The 19,498-nt window shown below is 44.7% G+C and overlaps 1 protein-coding gene and 1 long non-coding RNA gene across 4 annotated transcripts in view; one reads left to right on the forward strand and one right to left on the reverse strand.

Moving 5' to 3' along the window:
* Nucleotides 1–1,192: 1,192 nt before the first annotated feature.
* Nucleotides 1,193–19,498, forward strand: part of DCP2 (decapping mRNA 2) — a 32,319-nt gene continuing 14,013 nt past the window's right edge. The window contains exons 1-2 of one of the 2 annotated variants that reach the window (XM_068667637.1): nucleotides 1,193–1,557; nucleotides 17,754–17,905. In XM_068667637.1, the coding sequence (XP_068523738.1) occupies nucleotides 1,505–1,557; nucleotides 17,754–17,905 (205 nt within the window). In that variant the 5' untranslated portion in view covers nucleotides 1,193–1,504. The remainder of the gene's footprint in view (nucleotides 1,558–17,753; nucleotides 17,906–19,498) is intronic. The other variant, XM_068667636.1, reaches the window with a different exon arrangement.
* On the reverse strand, nucleotides 11,563–15,323 carry LOC137848502 (uncharacterized). Of its 2 annotated transcripts, none has more exons than XR_011091393.1 (2): nucleotides 14,559–15,323; nucleotides 11,563–12,019 (listed from the first exon to the last, which is right to left on the reverse strand). It is a non-coding gene; the product is annotated as an uncharacterized lncRNA (long non-coding RNA). The 2 variants fall into 2 exon arrangements; XR_011091394.1 differs by having other exon boundaries at nucleotides 13,250–15,323.

The raw sequence follows: 19,498 nt of genomic DNA on the forward strand, positions 1-19,498 counted from the left end.
GGCGATGAGCTGCTTTGGTTCCAGATAAACGCTGCTTGCTTGGAAGTACATTTGAGGCCTTTGCTCACCAACTTATGGATAATATTTTGCATTTATCAATTAGCAAAAGCACGGGAAGTTGGGTGATGCAGGTTGTGTATCTTTGTAGACCCTGTGTATCTACCCCTTCTGGTAGAAACTGGACTCGCTGCAACCCTTAGCAATGGGATTTTTGTGTTTGCACTCAGAGCCTTCCACCTGTCTGTCTGTTTAGCCGTGTCAAGGGCCACCCCTTCCTCATTCAAACTATTTCTGTGTGTGCAGATTGACGCAACCCATCTCAGATATCACCACAAAACAGATACCGGGGCAAACACCATTGTCAAACACCATTGTGCAGAGCTTGCTGAAGATGGGCAGCAATATCTGTAGATCTCTTGCCTCTACCGAGGTTGTGCTCCAAAATTGCCTTATAATACGTTGTCCAGAGAAGGGCGATGAAGCTGGTGAGGGGCCTGGAGAACAAGTCCTACGAGGAGCGGCTGAGGGAGCTGGGCTTGTTCAGCCTGGAGAAGAGGAGGCTCAGGGGCGACCTTATTGCTCTCTACAGATACCTTAAAGGAGGCTGTAGTGAGGTGGGGGTTGGCCTGTTCTCCCACGTGCCTGGTGACAGGACGAGGGGGAATGGGCTTAAGTTGCGCCAGGGGAGTTTTAGGTTGGATGTTAGGAAGAACTTGTTTACTGAAAGGGTTGTGAGGCACTGGAACGGGCTGCCCAGGGAAGTGGTGGAGTCACCATCCCTGGAGGTCTTTAAAAGACGTTTAGATGTAGAGCTTAGGGATATGGTTTAGTGGGGACTGTTAGTGTTAGGTCAGAGGTTGGACTCGATGATCTTGAGGTCTCTTCCAACCTAGAAATTCTGTGTGATTCTGTGATTCCAGAGCCACCACGGTGTCTTTGTTCCTTAACTTTAGCAGGGGGGGCAAATTATGCATTTATCACTTTCCCCCCCTAACGGTTGACAAAACGCGTTGTGAGTCATGCTCCGTGTGACTCGGGCTGTCTTTATTAGCGCCTTCCTTTATTCCAGGAACCGGAGGCAGGACCGCAACTCGCGGCGGGCGCCCCCCGGCGGCTGCAGCCGCCTCCGGGAGCCCTTCGCAGGCCCCGGCCGCGGCGCCTGAGGCGGGGGCGGGCGGTTTAAAGGCCGGGCTCGGAGGCGGCCGCCCCCCGCCCCCAAGATGGCGGCGGCCGCCCCGTCCCGTCAGCGGCGCTCCGCTGGCGCCTCCCCGCCATCACCCCAGGGCCGCGCCCCGCCGCCGCCTCCCATTGGCCGCCCGCGCCGCCGCCCGCCGCCGATTGGCTGAGGGCGCCGCCGCTCACCGCCGGCCCCGCCCCCTCCCGGTCCGCCGGGCGGGCGGGCAGCGGCCCCGCCCCACCCCCGCCGCCGCCGCTGCCGCCGCCGCCGCCGCCGCCGCCGAGCCGCGTCCGGGCCCCGCCGCGCCGGGATGAGCCGCGCTCCGCCATGGAAACCAAACGGGCCGAGATCCCCAGCAGCGTCCTGGACGACCTGTGCAGGTACGGCACCGGGCCCGCCGCCACGGGGCCCGCCGCGACCCGTCCCGTGCTGCTGCGGGCGCGCGGCCGGCGCTGCGGGGGCGGCCGTTGGGCGGGGCGGCCGTTGGAGGAGCACCAACGGTCGCGGGGGGGGGGGGGGGGAGGGAGGGAGCGGTCCCCTCACGGCGAAGCGCCCCTTATCGGGGAGGTTTTTACTGTTATTTTAGGAACTGGTTTGTTGGTGATGGGCTGAGGGCTGCCGCGGGCGCTGGGGCTCTGCCTGCCCGCGCGTGAGGAGGGGCGGCTCAGGGAGCCTCGGAGCGCTGAAACAGGCGGGGGGTGGTGAGGGGAAGGGAAGGGAAGGGAAGGGAAAGGAAAGGAAGGGAAGGTCACACGAGTGATCGCGTTGTTATTTGGGGCAGCCGCGCTCTCTCACCTTGCTCCACGCTGCTCTCTCGACTTTCCGTGTTTGAAATGGTGCCTTGCCTTGTGATCGTGCAAATTTAGGAAAGTGGTTTTGTTTATTTATTTTATTATTTATCTTTTTTTTTTTTTTTTAAGCCTCGGAATAGTATTGTTATAAAGGAAGATACGACTCAATCTGAATTTAGTAATACTTATAAAAGGCAAGTAAACAGCGCTGGGTGCGCAGGAAGTCTGTGCCCTACCAACACGCACACCCAACCGTCGAACTTCCTAAATACACCTAGAACGTTGCTTTTACATGTTCGTAAGAAACCCGAGTATGCCTGTACATATGTATAACCTGTCCCCGCTTCGTATCATAATTCTCTTGGTGGGGGCTGTTGGGGGTCGTGGGGATGAAGGCTCACGGTTCCCCCCATCACCGCTGGCAACCTTTTGTTCCTGGATCTTGTCCAGACTGCAGGGGCAGCTTTGACTGCCTCCCTCTTCTTCTGCACATGTTGTGCCCTCCACAAGGTTCCCAAAAGCAGACCAACCCATGCGAGGCCGTCTCTTCCCGTGTTTTGCTAACCCTTGAAACCACACTAATAGTGTGATTATCAGATAACATTAAACAACAAATTTTAACAGGTCCAACCAGCAACCCCTCCAGCAACTTCCATGCCTTAAGGGCAGGAGAACAAGCAACCTGAGATGGCAAGGTGTCACCTCAATCACCCTTCTTTGTTCCCTCTAAACTCTTTCCATTCCTGATGGCCTCATCGTTAAGTGCCTGATGTTATCACCAACCATAGCATGGGGCTTGTCGACCCCCATGGCCACACTCCCACATCTCCCCCTTCTTCATTAATATCAACCATCTTCTTGACACGAATTATTACTCCATATATCACAATCCCTCCTCTTCTTTTGAATGTCATTAATTTGTGTCTTGGCTTTGAATTTGGCCAAGGCCAATTAAACTGTAAGAGAGGCTGTCTTCTTGAGGACTTTCCACCGGGATTGTGGTAAATTGATTGTTAGTAATCCTCCACAGAGGACTCTGTTACATTTTCTTATATTTAATGTCTTCGCAATATTCTCTGCAAGACTTATAAACAAGTCTTTAGCAATGGTTGGAATGCCATATTTAGCTCCTGTTTCAATTTCATGGTAATATTTTGCCCAACTCATTGTTCCACAGGGTGTATAATAATCGTCACTAGCAGCATCACATACATCAAATTCGATTGATAAGGGCTTGCTAAGATTTTTCGGTGATGCGACTTTTCCCAGTTAGCCTTCCTCCTTTGTTATTAGTTCTTACCTCTATTCACCATTGATAGGGGACCTCTTTGGGATCACAACAGGTTACCTTACTGCTTTCATTACATCGAGCATACTCTGTTTGGTTTCCATAGCATGGGTTTAACAGGCATATTTACTAGCGTTCGTTCCTGAATTCTTCTCCGGGCGTTAACAATACATTCTCTACAGTTCTGAGACCAACAGCATGTAATTAGGAGAGGTCCAGTAAAGGCCATGTTACCCGGCGGTTATTACCCTAAGGGGTTGCAGCCCTTGGTAGACCTTCTTCAGCCGCGGTACTGGTCCCTTCTCTGGTCTTGCCCTCTCCCTGATGCTTCTTAGGAAATGGTCCAGGCTTACATACCCGGTGGTTCTCCTATTTGCATTCAGCTTTTCCACGAGTTAGCGGGGGCTCGATTCAAAGCAGATAACCAATCCTCTAGGTAAATTTTCTCACCTATTATTTTAAATTTTCAGGACCAGTGTAATTCAATATGTTGCGGGTATGTCTGTCTGAGGTGGCACTCCCCCTGTGGGGTTTTGGGGTCCCCAAATCCTTCTATTAGGGGCTCTATATGAGTTTCCAATGATCACTAATATTCTAATCAATGCAAGTTTTAATATACATACATTTAGCATCCAAAGTGTAGCTATGCCCCGTTATACTTCAAGTTCTTTTAAGCTTAACTTTCAGATCTCCAGGAGTGGACTCAACCTTCCAGGTTCCTGTTATGGGTCCCTTTACTCACGATGCATGCATCCACCCCTTTTCCACCGTTCTAGCCGTTTCTGTAATAAGCAAGATGAGATAAGGACCTTCCCAGTGTGGAGACAACGATTCTCCTTTCCAAGTTTTTATCAACACTTTATCTCCAGGCTGTATTTTATGAGCTGTGAACCCCAAGGGCACATGATGAGTCAACACCCCCTTCTCCTGAAGTTCATTCAGTTGTTTTCCCAGAGTTATCACATATTTCCGGGTCTCATAGTCTTCTATCAAAGAATGATCTAAGGGCATTTCTTGAGAATACGGCATGCCATAAAGCATCTCATAAGGTGATACTCTAATCTCCCCATGTGGCATGGTTCTTATGTTTAGCAGTGCCAATGGTAAGCATTTTACCCATGATAAATGAGTCTCAGTCATCAGTTTGGCCAGTTGGTGTTTAATTGTCTGATCCATTCTCTCGATTCATCCAGAACTTTGAGGATGCCATGGCATATGATATTCCCATTTAATGCCCAGGGCCACAGTCAAAGCCTTTAAAACCTTTGAAGTAAAGTGTGTCCCCTGATCGGAGTCAATGCTCCCGATTAAACCAAAGTGAGGAATAACATTCTCCAACAGGTTTTTAGCTGCCACTGCAGTGGTGGCTCGTGCCGCAGGATAAGCCTCTACCCAATGTGTTAGCTGATCCACGATTACCAAGAGATATTTATATCATCCTACCTTTGGTGGTTCAGTAAAGTCCACCTGTGTTCTCTCAAATGGTCGATATGCAATCCTTTTTCCTCCAGCAGGTGCTTGCCTAATTGCCTTCTTATTTACCTTTTCACACGTTAAGCATCCTTGGACGGTTTGTTTGGCTATCTCATATATTCCTACATACCCATAAAATTTTAGAAATTGATCACTCAGTGCTTTTGTTCCCCAATGGGTTTGTAGGTGTAGCCATAAAAGTACACTCCTAGTTTGTTCCTTTGGCAGTATTTCTCTTCCATCAGGCAGAATCCATTTTCCTTCTTTCAGTTCTGCCCCTATGGTCTTTATAATTTTTATTTCTGCTTCTGTATACTTTTTCTATTGTGTCCCTTTTTTGTTATGCGTTTCTAGTAGGGTTAGGACTACATCATGCTTCCTAAGAGCTGCTTCCCTAGCTTCTCTATCCGCTAGGTTATTCCCTTATGTGGAAGCCAGTTCCCTTTTGATGTCCTCTGATATGTACCACAGCAGTCTCCCTAGATCCTCTCAATGCCTGCAATATTTGAGTAACTAAAGTTTAGTGAATCAGCCCTTTTCCCTGGGTGCCTATGAGTCCCCTTTCTTCCCAAATTTTCCCAGATGTGTGGACTATTCCATAAGCATATTTAGACTCTGTATAAATAGTGCCACTTTTCCCTTTCAGTAGTTCTGGGGCTCATAATGATGCATAAAGTTCACACGCTTGAGTGGACCAGGCAGCGCTGAGTGGTCCTGATCCCATTAGTACCATATCCCCATATATGATGGCATACCCTGATCTTCTTTTTCCATCAACTACTCTGGATGATCCATCAATAAATAATTTTCCCCCTGTCTCTAATTCTGTCTCCTCGAGATTGGGTCGGATTTTGGTTTGCAATTCAATCCCTTTTACACGGTTATGTTGTAGTTCTGTTAGGGGTTCCCCATATAGAAATTGTGCAGGGCTCTGTGCAGCAGTTACTTTTAGTTCTAAATCAGGGGAGTCGATCAGGATGGCCTCATACTTCAGCATCCTACTGTCAGTTAACCATTTTTCAGCCTTTTGCTGGAGTACTCCCCTAACATTATGTGGAGTGTATATCTTCAGAGGTGCCCTAAAAGTGACTTTTCTAGCTTCCTCAATCAGTAAGGCAGTAGCCACAGTTGCCTGTAAGCGCACCAGCCACCCCCTACTCACAGGGTCTAATAGTTTGGAACAATATCCCACAGGTTTCTTGATTCTTGCCCATTCTTGAGTTAGTACTCCATATGTGGTTTGGTTATAAACATTTACAAATAAATAAAAGGGTCTTTCTAAATCTGGGAGGCTCAGCAGTGGAGCTTCTATTAATGTTGTCCTGATGAACCTCAATTTTTCCTCATCTTCCTTGTTCCACTTAACCTTTTCTCCAGTCAATTTTTCATATAAAAACTTTGCTTTTTCTCTAAACCCTTCAATCAAGGGTCTATAATATCCCAAGAGTCCGAGCAATTGCCTCACTTCCTTCTTCGTTTTGGGTGATGATAGGGCTAAAATCCCAGATACCCTGTCAGGATCCAATTTTTACTTTCCTTGGCTAAGCCAGTGTCCTACGTACCTTACTTCCTTTTCCACGAATTGTAATTTAGATTTTGAGAACTTCAACCCTTTTTTTCCTTAAGAAATTAAGTAATTCAATAGTGGTTCTCCAGGTCTCTTTTTCAGTCTCCCCAGCTATTAATAGGTCATCCACATATTGCAACAATTTCACTTCCCCCTTTGACTCACGTACAGCCGCCTCCACAGTCAGTAGGACTGTATAGTAGGTGTGTTTGTTCAGCACTGGGTGGCACGGGGGTAGTCCCACCATAGTCGTGTGCCTCTAACGTGGCAACTTGCCTTGGTTATATGCAGGAAAGAGTTACATATACACTAAGTTTCCCAGTACACGTGTACATACTCATAACCTGTCCCTGCTTAGTATTAAAATTAGCTCCAAGAAATCATTTCCATAAACTCCTCCCATCTGCGCTTGTGCAGAGCCTTCTGGTGGTGGGCGCTGAGGGTCGTGAGGATGAAGTAAGATGTCTTCATCAGGGTTGAACTTTTCACCTCGTCTCCTCGTGCGTGCTCTCTGAGCCCTTGGTCACAGTCTGGGCCATAAGGTTGGTTTGGTCCAGTTCTCTGGGTCTGAGGGGCTCCTGCTATTTTGAGGCATTGAATGTTTGACATTCTTTATCTTGTCCTTTTAAGAACAGTCCTCCTTATCTCTGAGCCCTTGGTCACAGTCTGAACCATAAGGTTGGTTTGGTCTGGTTCTTGGGGTCCCAGGGGCTCCTGTTATCTGGAGGCCTAAGCGCAGCACAGGCACATCACAAATGCAGCACATATTAAGCAGTGGGTGTTGCCTACATATTCATTCTTAATCAGTCGCTCTTGAGTTTTCCAATCCCATGTTTCACCTTTACCTCAAAAAGTTGTATTACTTTTTCTAAGATTTGGCCAAATAAATTTGGGGATTCAGTAAATCCCTGAGGAAGTATGGTCCATATGAGCTGTTGTCGCCTTCCTGTCTTGGGGTCTTCCCATTCAAAGGCAAAGGAATTCCGAGACTGTTCACTTAATGGGCAGGCCCAGAAAGCATCCTTTAAATCTATTACACTATACCATTTATGCTGAGGTGTTAGGTGGTTTAGTAAAGTATATGGGGTTTGCCACCACTGGGAATATGGTTATGGTTCGTTGATTCACAGCCCTAAGATCATGAACCAACCTATATGATTCATCAGCCTTTTTTACCAGCAAAATGGAGGTATTATGTCGGGACATACATGGTTTCAGCATCCCCTTTTGGAGCAACCCATCTATAACTGGTTTGAATCCTCCCCTCCAATGGGATAGGATGTTGCCTAATCCTTATTGGCTGTTGTGGATCCACTATTTCCACTACCAAGGGTTCTATATCTAATTTTCCTGAATCTCCCTCTTGAAAGGAAAGTAAACAGTGCTGGGTGCACAGGGAACCTATGCCCAACCAACACGCACACCCAACCGTCAAACTTCCTAAATACATATTGAACATTGCTTTTACATATTCATAAGAAACCTGAGTACGCCTATACATATGTATAACCCATCCCTGCTTCATATCATAATTCTCTTGGTGGTGGTCGTTGGGGCCTCATTGTTAAATGTGTGATGTTATCACCAACCATAGCATGGGGCTTGTTGACATCTTCCCCTTCTTTATTAACATCAACCATCTTCTTGACACGAATTATTACTCCATATATCACAGTATACTTGCAGTTACCATCTGTCCTGTTCTTCATCTTTTCCTCATGGTTTGTTGACTCGCATTAGTGCCAGTGGATCAGCCCTCAAATACATTGCCTTGTGTGGGGCATGGACAGAACAACTGAAAGGAGCAGAGGAGTCAGACTTTGAGTCTGCACAAAAAGAAATGACAGGGCCTGATACGTCTTGGCTCAAGGAAGGTTACATTTTAATCCAGTGGAAGATCAGTCAGTGGTGCTGTGCTTCAGGTGGTTGGCTATAAGTGGGTTGTTAAAATACGTGTCACTTCCTACATTCGTCTATCTACACATGATACTGACAGAAATTTTGGAAGAAAGAGCAAATTTTCATACTTAATTGTTAGGTCTATTAAGAAGAGTGCTTACTGAGAAGAAGAAAATTTATAGCCCAACCTATACCTTATACTGTATAGTTTATTCTTGTACTATATAACTTCTTTAATTCTATCAGCAAATGCCACTTTGCTACTTAAGTAATTGTGATAATTTCAATATATCATGTTTGGAAACTCACAGAGCCCAGAGGATCTGTCTATTACATTTTTACATGAACTGTAGCAGTGTAAACAGCAAATGTAAGTACTGTTAGTGAACTTTTAGGAGATGGCAAGTACTTACATTACTCTTACTAAGCTAAAAAGTGACAAAAAACAGGCTTCCAAGTCATGCTTGCCCAGTAGTCAAGGCTTTTTTTTTTTTTTTTAAAGTATGAAAACAAAAAAAAAAGTTGAAACTTAGTTGTCCACAAAACAGAACTATTGTCTTATTGTCTTTTTGTGTCTTGAGAGTATTAGAGAATTTTTTAGACTTTAACACTTTGGTTTTGGACAGGATGATTATGATTATAATGATTATTTGTATTTTGTTGGGAAAAAAGTCTGGATTCTCTGCAGTAAACTCTATTTGTTAAATGTTTGTGTACACAGCAGACACAATCATCAGATACTTCTGACCGTATCTGCTATTTAACCTGCTGGACATTTAACACATTTCCTTATGACAGAAGGACTGTTGTGAGCTGGAGTTAATGCAGTTAACATACAAAGTGATGAATTAAATTATGTTTGGATGTTCCTTTAAGCAGAATCACTTTCTTTAGAAGCCACAGAGAGGCTACTCAGAGAGGTTTGTGCTAGGTCCTCAGATCACTTTCAGCTGTTCCACCTAGTTCAGCCAATTAGTCTAAGTAGTAATTTAGCCGTTCAGAGCAGCTACAGCTGTTTTAATGCCTGCAGGTAATCGTCTTGACAGTTCCTGGCTCCAAAGGCATACAAAGGTGCCTTACCTGGTATCTTCATTTTGTATGACTTGAGGGGAGGGTGTGGTGTGTTAATTAGTTTGCTAGATAGTTTGGGGAAAAAAAAAAAAAAAAATAATAAAAAAAAGTACGACTGGGTAACCTTTGCCACATTAATTATTTTATTTTTGTTATTGTGGTTTAAAGCTTCCCAGTTCTTATGTAATGTGCAGGATGATGGGATTTCTTCTTGCAGTAACCAGTTTTGATCTTAGTGCCAAATACCATTCAATTCTACAGTTAATTGGGATAAGTGTCCGCATTTCTGTTGTCTGCCATCACTTTAAGTAACTCAAGTTTGAGATGGGTTAACTTTGAGATGTGTCTGTGTTATGTTCTTAGGCAGGATTTGTGACAATGTAACTAACTGGGCAAGTCTGTTCAAAAAGTTTGCCTTGAAGCCTTGGTGCGGTGGTGTATTTTGGTGAGGGTAAAGTTTGGCAGTTTAGTAGCAACCCTAGTTAGTATTTGTCAAAAAGCAATCCCCAACAACTCCAACAACAAAAAGCCACAAGTTTTTCCAGCAGTAGAAAATAACAATTAGGCTTCTAAATTCAGCTTCAGGGGGCTGTTTGAGGATTGAGTATAGGTGATAATGGTGGTGGTGATTATTGTTAAATGCTTTCCTTGCAAAACTATTCTCCTAAGGGTAACAAAATAAGATTAAAAACAGTAGTCTAATGCATTTGCCCTGAACATTTCTTCTCAAGCTACATAACAGCTTTTCCCTGCTACTAAACTAAGCTAAAAAAAATTAAACACAATTCTTGTTCAGAGCATTAAGTGTTACTTGGCAGCGTGTGGAGACAAGTTGAAAACTAAAGCCAGGTACATAATGTCTTCAAGCCTTTGTCTCGGGCTGTTTTGGAATTACAGAATGCTAGGTTACAATTTATTCTAGTTCTAGTAAGTTTAATGTGTGTTTATACTTCAATAATAGGACTGTTCTGACCTGTTTTTTTAATATGTCACAGGTGTCCACATTGTTTTTCACCATGCTGCCTTGTGCTGCTGAGTTGTACTTTAAGGAGGTACAGTGCCTTCATGTAGGGTCTGGGGCTTGATGCTCTCTTTCCTGTAAGCACTCCTACATCTGTGCCTCCTCTCCCCACCCTGAGCAATGCACGGGGATGGGGAATGGGGCTCGAGGTCAGTCCATCCCAGCTCCTCTCTGCTGCTCCATCTGCCTCTGCTGTGGGTCCTTCCCGCAGGCTGTAGCTCCTAAGTGTGATTCCTGGCTTTATGTTCAATTTGATTCCTGGCTTTATGTTCATCAGGAACTCCTCTAGGCACCCCATTAGTATCTATGTACACTCTGACATTGAATTATACTCCTAAGCCTCTTTTACTTCTTCTGGGTATTCGTGATGTTTCTCTTTCAAATGCCAGGGTGAAGGGTATAGCTAATTGAACAAGTGCCCAAGTGCCTCCCCAATTAGATGGTAGGGTGGGCTGTAAGATCTTCCCTACACAGCACCACCAGAGATCTGCCCTGGGGATCTCTAGTCTTGAGCAGTTTCCCATCAAGTCCTTGGTAGCACAAGGCAAGTTCTCCCAGATGCCAGGTAGCACTCACACCCTGCCGTGAGAGGCAAGCTGTATGGTTACCTATAGCTGTAGAGAATGCAGGGGGAGCCCTGATATTGCTATCACACAAGGAACAGCAAAGAGACTCACAGGCCTCATTTCCCCAGGCAGTCTTTTCTTGGCACAATGCAATCATACATCGCATCCCCTGGAAATCCTTGGTCCACTCCCATGGGAAGGGCACTATCTGGGCAATCGGTCATCCTGAGGCACAAGCATAGCAATTGCTATGGTTGAGACTGTGGACGGTATATTTGACCCATTCTATCCAGGCATTCACATCCCCATACCCTATTTGAATCTCAAATGTTTGAACGGCTGCATTTCAAAGAGGGCCTCCTGTTTTCTCTCCTGTTTCCTCCTTGAGTTTCTCCCTTTCTCTGATAGCAATAGAGGATCGTTTCCATACAGCTATTCTCAATCTGGCTGTTGGGTCTCTCCAGTTATTTGTTCTCTCTGCTCAGTTGTTGTTGGGCATTTAAATCTCCACAAGCTAACACCTCACAAGCTTCAGACATGACGGACTGTGGTACATAACCCTCTGTCACAGTCACCCATATCTTGACGGGGTACCCTGTCTTACTATTACTTACTAAGGTTATGCCTTTTCCAAGTTGCCAATTGATCAAGGCCTTCTCTAAGGCCTACAATTACTTAGAAAAAAGTAACAGTTGAATTTTCCCTGTCATTATTTTTAACCTGCATGTTTCCAAATAATTATCAATACAAAGAATAAGATATATGTACTACTAGAGCAAAAGCCCCTTGGGAACACTTCGATTTGCTATAGGCCAGTCCTTTCTCTCACTCGCAGGCCACACTCATTAGTTACCTGTGAAAATAAAAGGTTAGATTACAATTGTAAGCTTTTATCCCGCTCAGAGTCCACTATGAGATTTTTCTCTTTGATTTCAACTTCCAACAAGTCTTCTGTAGGAACAGCTTCCCAGGTATTAGGGTCGACGGATGCCTTCACTTGAGTATAGTGAGTCCAACCTTTTTCCACAGTTCTTACGGCTGTGGTCAGTAATGGTCCTTCCCACTCAGGCCAGAGTTGATTCTTTCCAGATCCGAATCAGGACCCAACTTCCTGGGTGGTGGTGGTGAATGGGGTTTGTGGGGTTTGAGCCAATGCCCCATGGGTCCTGAGAGATGACAAAGAAGAGGACAACCCCAGAACAGAGTTCTTAAGAAAACTCACTTGTTTTGAATTGTGGTTTCTCATCCCTTCTGCCCAGAGCTGCTGTTCGAACAAGCAGCTCATATGCTGTTCGGCAATCCGAACAGCAGCTCATATGGTGAAATTCCTATATCCTTTCTTGGTGCTGTTTGAACCTATAGGAGTAAGCATTTTACCCAAAGAAGTTGGGTTTCTAACACTAATTTAGTTAATTGCTTCTTTAATGTCTGGTTCATTAGCTCCACCTTCCCAGAAGAGGAGGGGTGTCAGGGGGAGTGAAAATCCCACCCAATCTCTAAGGCCTGCTTTAACCCTTGCAGTAAAGCTTACGCCCATCCAGTCACTTGGTCAATTAGGACAGACAAGTAGCTCAGTAAAGTCTACCTGGATACTTTGAAAAAGTCAAATCCCTGGCTCCCGTCCCCCTCTAGGTGGGTTATGGATGATCTTTTTATTTACCCTTTGACATATGGTACATCCTCTGCGTATTTGCTTCACTAAAGTGTACAGACATACTTAGCACAACATCACACATTGCTTGCACCTCCCAGTGACTCTTGATGTAAAACAATTAACATTTGCCTCATTGGTGCTTTATTAAGCATTTCTCTCCCATCAGGGAGTATCCATTTTCCTTCAGACTTCATGGCTCCTGATTCCTTAAAAAAAAAAATATTTCTTTTAAAACTTTTTAGTTCTTTCTTAATTTTCAACAATTCCCTGAATCCTCTTTGGCTTTACTCTTTGTTTTCCTTCAGACATTAAATGCCTTAAATACCTGACTTCTCTTTCTACACATTGTAATTTATTTTTCAATACTCCCAAGCCCTGCTTTCCCAGAAAGTTGAATAGCTTGTTAGTAGCTTCCTTCACAACTCTTTTTTCCTGTCCTGACAATAAAAAATCATCCACATATTTGTAACAGTAGTACCTCCTCGGGAGGTTGCAATTGCTCCAAAATCTGTTCTAGAACTTGCCCAAATAAATCGGTGGCCCTGTAAACCCCTGAGGTAAAACTGTCCACCTGTACTGTTGCTTCCACCCCCATTTCAGGGTCTTTCCAGTCAGAGGTGAATATATCTTTACTCTCATCCGGCCCCAAGGGGGCCCACCGCTGCCCAGAGCCAAGCCATGAGCAACACAGTCAGTGCCTCTGTGAGAGCACATCCACGAAAACAAACAAACAAACACAAACCTGCTGCTCAACAGCAGCTGGGAGAGCCAGGAGCCAGAAACCTCCCCGCAGACACCACAGTCAGCGCAGGACAGGGAGGAGGCGCTCCAGGCGCCGGAGCCAAAGCCCCCCTGCGGCCGCTGGAGAGGCCCCTGGTGGAGCAGGATGTCCCCCCACCCCACCCCTTCCTGATACTTGGGAAACTGACCAAACACCACAGCAAAGACACCAAAACTTCCAGACTGTTACTTAGATAATGCCTGCATCCTCTTTCCCTGCTCACTCAACTTCAGACAGCTCTGTCAGACACTACATACCACACCTTTAACACCTTCGGTAACCCTTTTTAACACTTCTATCTTCCTCCAGCCTGTACTTTCACCAAAGGCTCAGTCATTGGCCAACTCAATTCCATACCTTTCTCCCTCCAGGATGCAGAAACAACATACCAGTATACCATATTTAATCCCATTTTCCTTCTTTCCTCCTTCTTACACTCAGGATATTCCTATTTGAAGTGGCCAGCCTGGCCACACAAAACATCAAAGCCTGTCCCTGCTAGGATTCGGGCAGCAGCACAGGCAGCCTTCCTTGCCTGCCATTCTTTCATCTCTCTTCCTCTCCTTTCCACCCTGGCCCTGACTCCCCCTGAAGATTTTCTTTCTCCACACTCTGCCCCACTGCACTGTCACTACCATTAGCGTTGCTCTCTGCTTTTCCTTCTCATCTCCCCTCCTGGCACACACCTTCAGGGCCTGCCTCAGGAGAGCCCCCAGTGACTGTTCACAACATCCCCCCACCTTCTGGAGCATTTTCTGTGTATCTTGCCAGGCTTTAATCACACAATGAACTTCCAAGTGCCCTTGGGATACCAGGTCCTTAGGACTCACCCCCGAGTACTTTCTCATTCTGACCCCAAGTCTCTCATATGATTTCTGTGTTGCACACTATTATTATTCCAGCCAGGATGTTAAGTGGGTATTTCTGCCATGCCGGTATGACCCCTGGTCCTGGGGGATGAACTCTTTCCCATTCTTGTATAGCACCTCTACTCCTGATCATTCCCATTTCTTTCCCTTAAAACAACATACTTATAGGCATAATTCCCCCCCCAAAGAGTATAAGTCAGGCCCTAGAAACTGGTCTAATTGTTCAGCTAGGCTGTTGGGGTCCTCAATTAAAGACTTCCTCTCCTTCTTAAAACTCCTAACCTCTCTGCTGAGCCACAGAACCAGACTCCACGGATCAGGACTCCACAGAAATACATCTCACTCACACATCACACTGGGAGTCTCAGCTGACCCCCAAGGCAATACTTAGTATTTCTTACCTTGGTCTGTGCACAGAGTTACCGGATCAATTCTTAAACCTGGAGTGCCTACCTTCTTCCCTTCCCTACTACTTCAAGGATCCTGCCTCTGTAACCGGTCTCGGGCCCTGGGCCCTCTGCCAGCTCTCTGCAGAACCACCACTGTGGATGCACAGAACCCCTGAAATCAGCGGGGCATGCCTTCCTGCTGCTGCGGCGGTGGGGCTCCCCGGCAGGTGACTGGATCCGGGACAAGCCCCCAGGTTGTGAGAAACACTCTGTAGCCAATAACTTATGCTCAGGTGAGGGTCTCAGTGAAGTAGTAATTTATTCACTGTTGCAATGGCGGGCGCCCCACAAGCAGGAGCGCCTCTACTAGCTTCAAAATATACAGTTTATATACCTTTTGATGACAGGACCCTCCCCTGTTTCCCCACTGAGTGGGTAATCCAGGTTCACAATCTATCTGATGCTTCACAGACTACACATGTCCTGCAGTTGCCAGCCTGTTAAATTTCAGATCTTTTGACTTTTTTACTGTTTGAAGTGGTGTAATGTTTCTTCACTTATCTGACTTGGCTTGACACTGTGATATTCACCTAATTGTTCTGAGGAGTCTGGTTGTCTGCATTTTACCAGGTCGCCTGCTAAGTTTTCTTATCACTGCAAGCATATCGCAATACCAGATCCCTTACTTTTAAGCAATGTAACTCGGCAAAAACAACATTTCTATTCACACATAGGAAGCATCCTGCTGCTCTACTTACTAGTGGGCTGCAGGGCAGGCACCTGGCCTGTCCTCTGCCCCTTCACTCTGAACTTGCAGTTTGTGCAGCTCTTGCAGACTTGTTTTCTCCTCTCCTCCTCTGCCTGTCCAGCATTTTCCCCCTTTCTTAAACTCGTTTCCCCAAGATGCTGCCATCTCAGCTGCAGGGCCTGGCCGTGCCCTGCAGTGCTGGAGCTGCCTGAAACCGGCTGTGTCGGCATGGGGCAGCCCCGTGACACTTTGAAGTGCCTGTTGTTGGACTTCACTTATTCTAGAAAAGTTAGCTTTTCGATTTGTAAGTAGTATTCTTCATTGTTTTTGCTTTTATTGCCAGGGCTGACATGTTCTTAATTCCTTTTGGGTACTACTTCTGTGTATTGTATCTTCAGATTAATATTAGCTGCAGTGTAAGAAAGCATCTACTAGTTATGATGTAAAATAGGCTTAAAAAAATAAAAACAACAACTTTGAGCTACCATAGCTTTATACGTATGGAATATTTTCAGCAGTAATAGAGCCTTCAAGAAGGGAGCAGCGTGGCTGTTATTTACAGCACAAAAATTGCCAAAGAGGAAAATATTCTTGTTGAAGTGAATAAGGCTATTCATGTAAGAGTATCTGGTCAAGGACCTTTTTCAATGCAAAGGATAATGAGCAAAGGAGGAATCCATAAATAAAGCACACTGGGACACAAACCAGACAGGCAAGTGATAAGAGGGGCAGCAATGAGAACCAAATCTGATCAGTCTCACTAACTGATGAGGCCATGAGAAAGTGAGAGTGTTTATTCCAGCGGTCTGAGTGGGAACCGGTCAATCAGGAAAGAAGGGGAAAGGGGGGAAACCAAGAACAAAAATATACAGAGACGCAGGCTCTCTTTCTAGGAAGAGAAAAATGGAGACGGTGACAAGAAACAAACCCCTTGGTTGCAGTGGCTGACGGGCTGTTGAGAAACTACAGGCGCTGCTTCCAGGGAGATCAGGCTGGAACTCACGGCTGATGGAGCTGTACGGACCCACGGGGGGACATGCAAAGTGCGGGTGGGCAGGAGGGGTGTGAAACAGGGCCGTCAGTATGACTGCCTGGCAGAGCCCTGCACCTGATGGGCACAGTCTGTCCTGTCTTCTTGTGTTGTGCTCAGTCTTTCCTCCACCGTCTGCACGCTGTCGCTGTGGCACAGGTGGGTGTGCTGCAAGCCCCAGCCCCTGGTGAGGTGGGGAGAGGGAGCAGGGTCCTGGCATCGGCATCAGGAGGGCCCATCGCTGTCTGGCCCTGCCGAGCGCCCCGCAGGGCAAGGGGCAGAGGGGCTGTGTCAGGCTGTGGGAGGTGGATGTGCAATGTCTGTGTCCTGCAGGTCTCGGGATGTTGTCTGTGGGCCTGCACCAGGGCCTGCTGGCTCTGCCAGCCCCAGGGCTGGAGGGGATGGTGCAGTGCCCCTCAGGGACAGGGTCCTGTTGCAGGTGCACTGTCTGGGTCTGCCTGTGTGGCTGGCCACCTCATGGGCTCTGGGACAGGTTGCCTCACTACCTGCTGAGCCCGAAAACAGGAAAGGGCCGAGGGCTCTGGGCTGGGCAGGAGGGCATCCTAGGCCACAGCTGGTGGAGGAGGAGGCTGCTCATGGCATTCCTTAACGACTTACGCTTGTAAATTTTAAGTAAAGATGTCTGAAGCGTTGTCACTTCTGGCAAAGATATTACAGGCCTTTTTTTTTTTTTTTTTAACCTCAGGAGTTGGGTTTAAAACAGCTCTGTCAAATGGTTTAAGTTCAGTCGGGTGAGTGACCATAAATCTCCAAAAGGAAAATCATTTTATTCTTGATCTTACAATTGATAAATAAAGTTTAACTGTGTAAACAAAATGAGCCATCACAGAGTATTGCTACTCATCTGCTCATCTTTGGAACTGTGTGTGCCAGTATCTGAGCTGAAACATAAAGCAGGCTTGAAAAATAAACCAACTGTCCACTTTCTGTTCCAGATTGAGAAAACTAATGGGACCATACTGAGTTTTAAAACTTGTGTGAATTAATAGTTCACTGTGTTTTTCAGTGAAAATAGACATCTGTGTTTAACTTGTATCCAGAAGAAATGTATAGACTTGTTATCAAGAGTTCGCAGATGTTCTTCACTGGACATTTAAAAATGTTTTCATTCTTGTAGCTGTTCACGTGGGCTGTCCTTCCCCTCCCTGTTTTCACAGTACTTAATTTACTTAGTTCCTTGTAATTGATTTTTGTAGAAGAACATCACGATCCATTTTCTTCCTTGATGTTTAAAGTTTTATTTTCTTAAGAAATAACTTTTGCTATCCAGACCTCCAGGAAGATCTGTTGTGCTGTGTTAATGGATCAGGAATTCCACTGCTGTAATGCATTTTTGTTTTCAGATTTGTTTAAATCAATAGACTTGGCTAATCATGCTTTTTTTTTTTTTTTTTTTATTTCTTGGCAGTCGATTTATTTTGCACATTCCAAGCGAAGAGAGAGACAATGCAATCAGAGTATGCTTTCAGATTGAACTTGCCCATTGGTTTTACTTGGATTTCTACATGCAAAACACACCAGGATTACCTCAGTGTGGGATAAGAGATTTTGCGAAAGCTGATATCCTTTTTATTACTGTGATTGTTTTCTGTCTCAGTGGTCGAAGTATAAACTGAATATTATTAACAAAACTTTATACCTGCAGCAGGAAAATGACTTCATGTGTTAATGATTAAAAAGTACTATTGCTGGATTTATGATTTTTATCTCTTCATTGCTTTCATAATTTTGTGGCATCCATAGAAGAGATGTTTCTCAGTTGGCTTAAGACTATGGAAAACAGGTAATTTCTCTGAGGATTTTTCCTTATGGCTGCAGTTTGACGGAGCAGGTGGGCTTCAAAGATGAGGTGCTGGAGCTCTTCATGGTGTTTTCTCTCCTTTATTTAATCTCTTTCCAAGGAAATGCTGATGTAAATGTTAAGCTGAAGATGGTATGTGTTCCCTGATGGGTAGCTGTATGTATTTGTGTCATGAAAAGATGCTGCTAGAAACTGTTCTGTTGGCAGGAGAAAGGACATATGACTACTAAATTCATATGGTTAACTTCTGCTTTTTTTTATTGCTCAAAAGGCCTGATAAAACTTAGACAATGTAGTCCTCATTGGGGAAAAGCTCATAAAGTAAATTTCATGCCAACATCCAGTAATTGTTTTATTGGTAAGCTTTTCTCATTGATGTGGGACTGGGTGCTGCTTCTGACTTTCATGATATCTCTGCTTTCACTAACCAAAATATTCCTTGTTAGTTTGATAATGAATTTCTACTTTAACAGTGAACTGTAGAAATGCGATCTTCTTTTTTTTGTTTTCTTTTTTTTTTTTTCTTCTTTTTGATGTTATGTGTGTTATTTTTTTAAAGTAGATTTTTTAGATTATAACAGTTTTCAGATCAGCATAATTTCTCTGGTAGTTGTAGGCTGTGCAGGAAAAATACAGTAAGACAGATAATATTCATTCATTATATCTTTTGCTCTCTGGCTTACATTTGCTAAAAAATGTTAGTTCTGCTGCAGTGTCTTGTGTACACTGCTAATGAATGTTTGAATGTTTCTTATTGGCAGTATAGTTTTGTATATAATATAGTAACTTTCTTCTTTGTTTTAAAGCTTTTGTAGATTCCCTTTGAAATTTTAGAGTTATAAAAGTTCTGTTCTTATTTTCTCTGTGTGGTGAGTTTTGATAAAGTGTATTAAATTTAGATTTCTGTAACATGATGCCTTTAAAAATAGTTTTTAAATAGGAAATGCTTAAGAATGGTTTCTGCACAGTAGGCTAACAAATGATTGTGCAAAAAATTTCTCCACTTAAACCGAGAGAGTATTTTTGTCTCCCATTAGTTTCAAAATGTAAAAATTTTTAAGACTAACACATTTAAAACAGCAGTTATGTGGATATCTTTTCTTCAAAATTATAGGACACTTTCAAACAAGCACCGTCTTTTTTCATCTTTTAATTGGTTTGCATTAGAATTGCCAAATTACTCAATTAATGCTTTTTTAACTTTTGATTTTGGTAATGGATTTTCCATGATACTTCCAACTTACAAGACGTTGCATGTGAAAGTACTAGGAGGATAGTGCGTGGTTATTGTAAATACTGGAACGGCTATCTTTTGTTTAACTGCCAGTGATTGGTTACCCAAGTTTAGCTTC

Source organism: Anas acuta, chromosome Z (genome assembly GCF_963932015.1).
Source record: "Anas acuta chromosome Z, bAnaAcu1.1, whole genome shotgun sequence".
Taxonomy (NCBI): domain Eukaryota; kingdom Metazoa; phylum Chordata; class Aves; order Anseriformes; family Anatidae; genus Anas; species Anas acuta.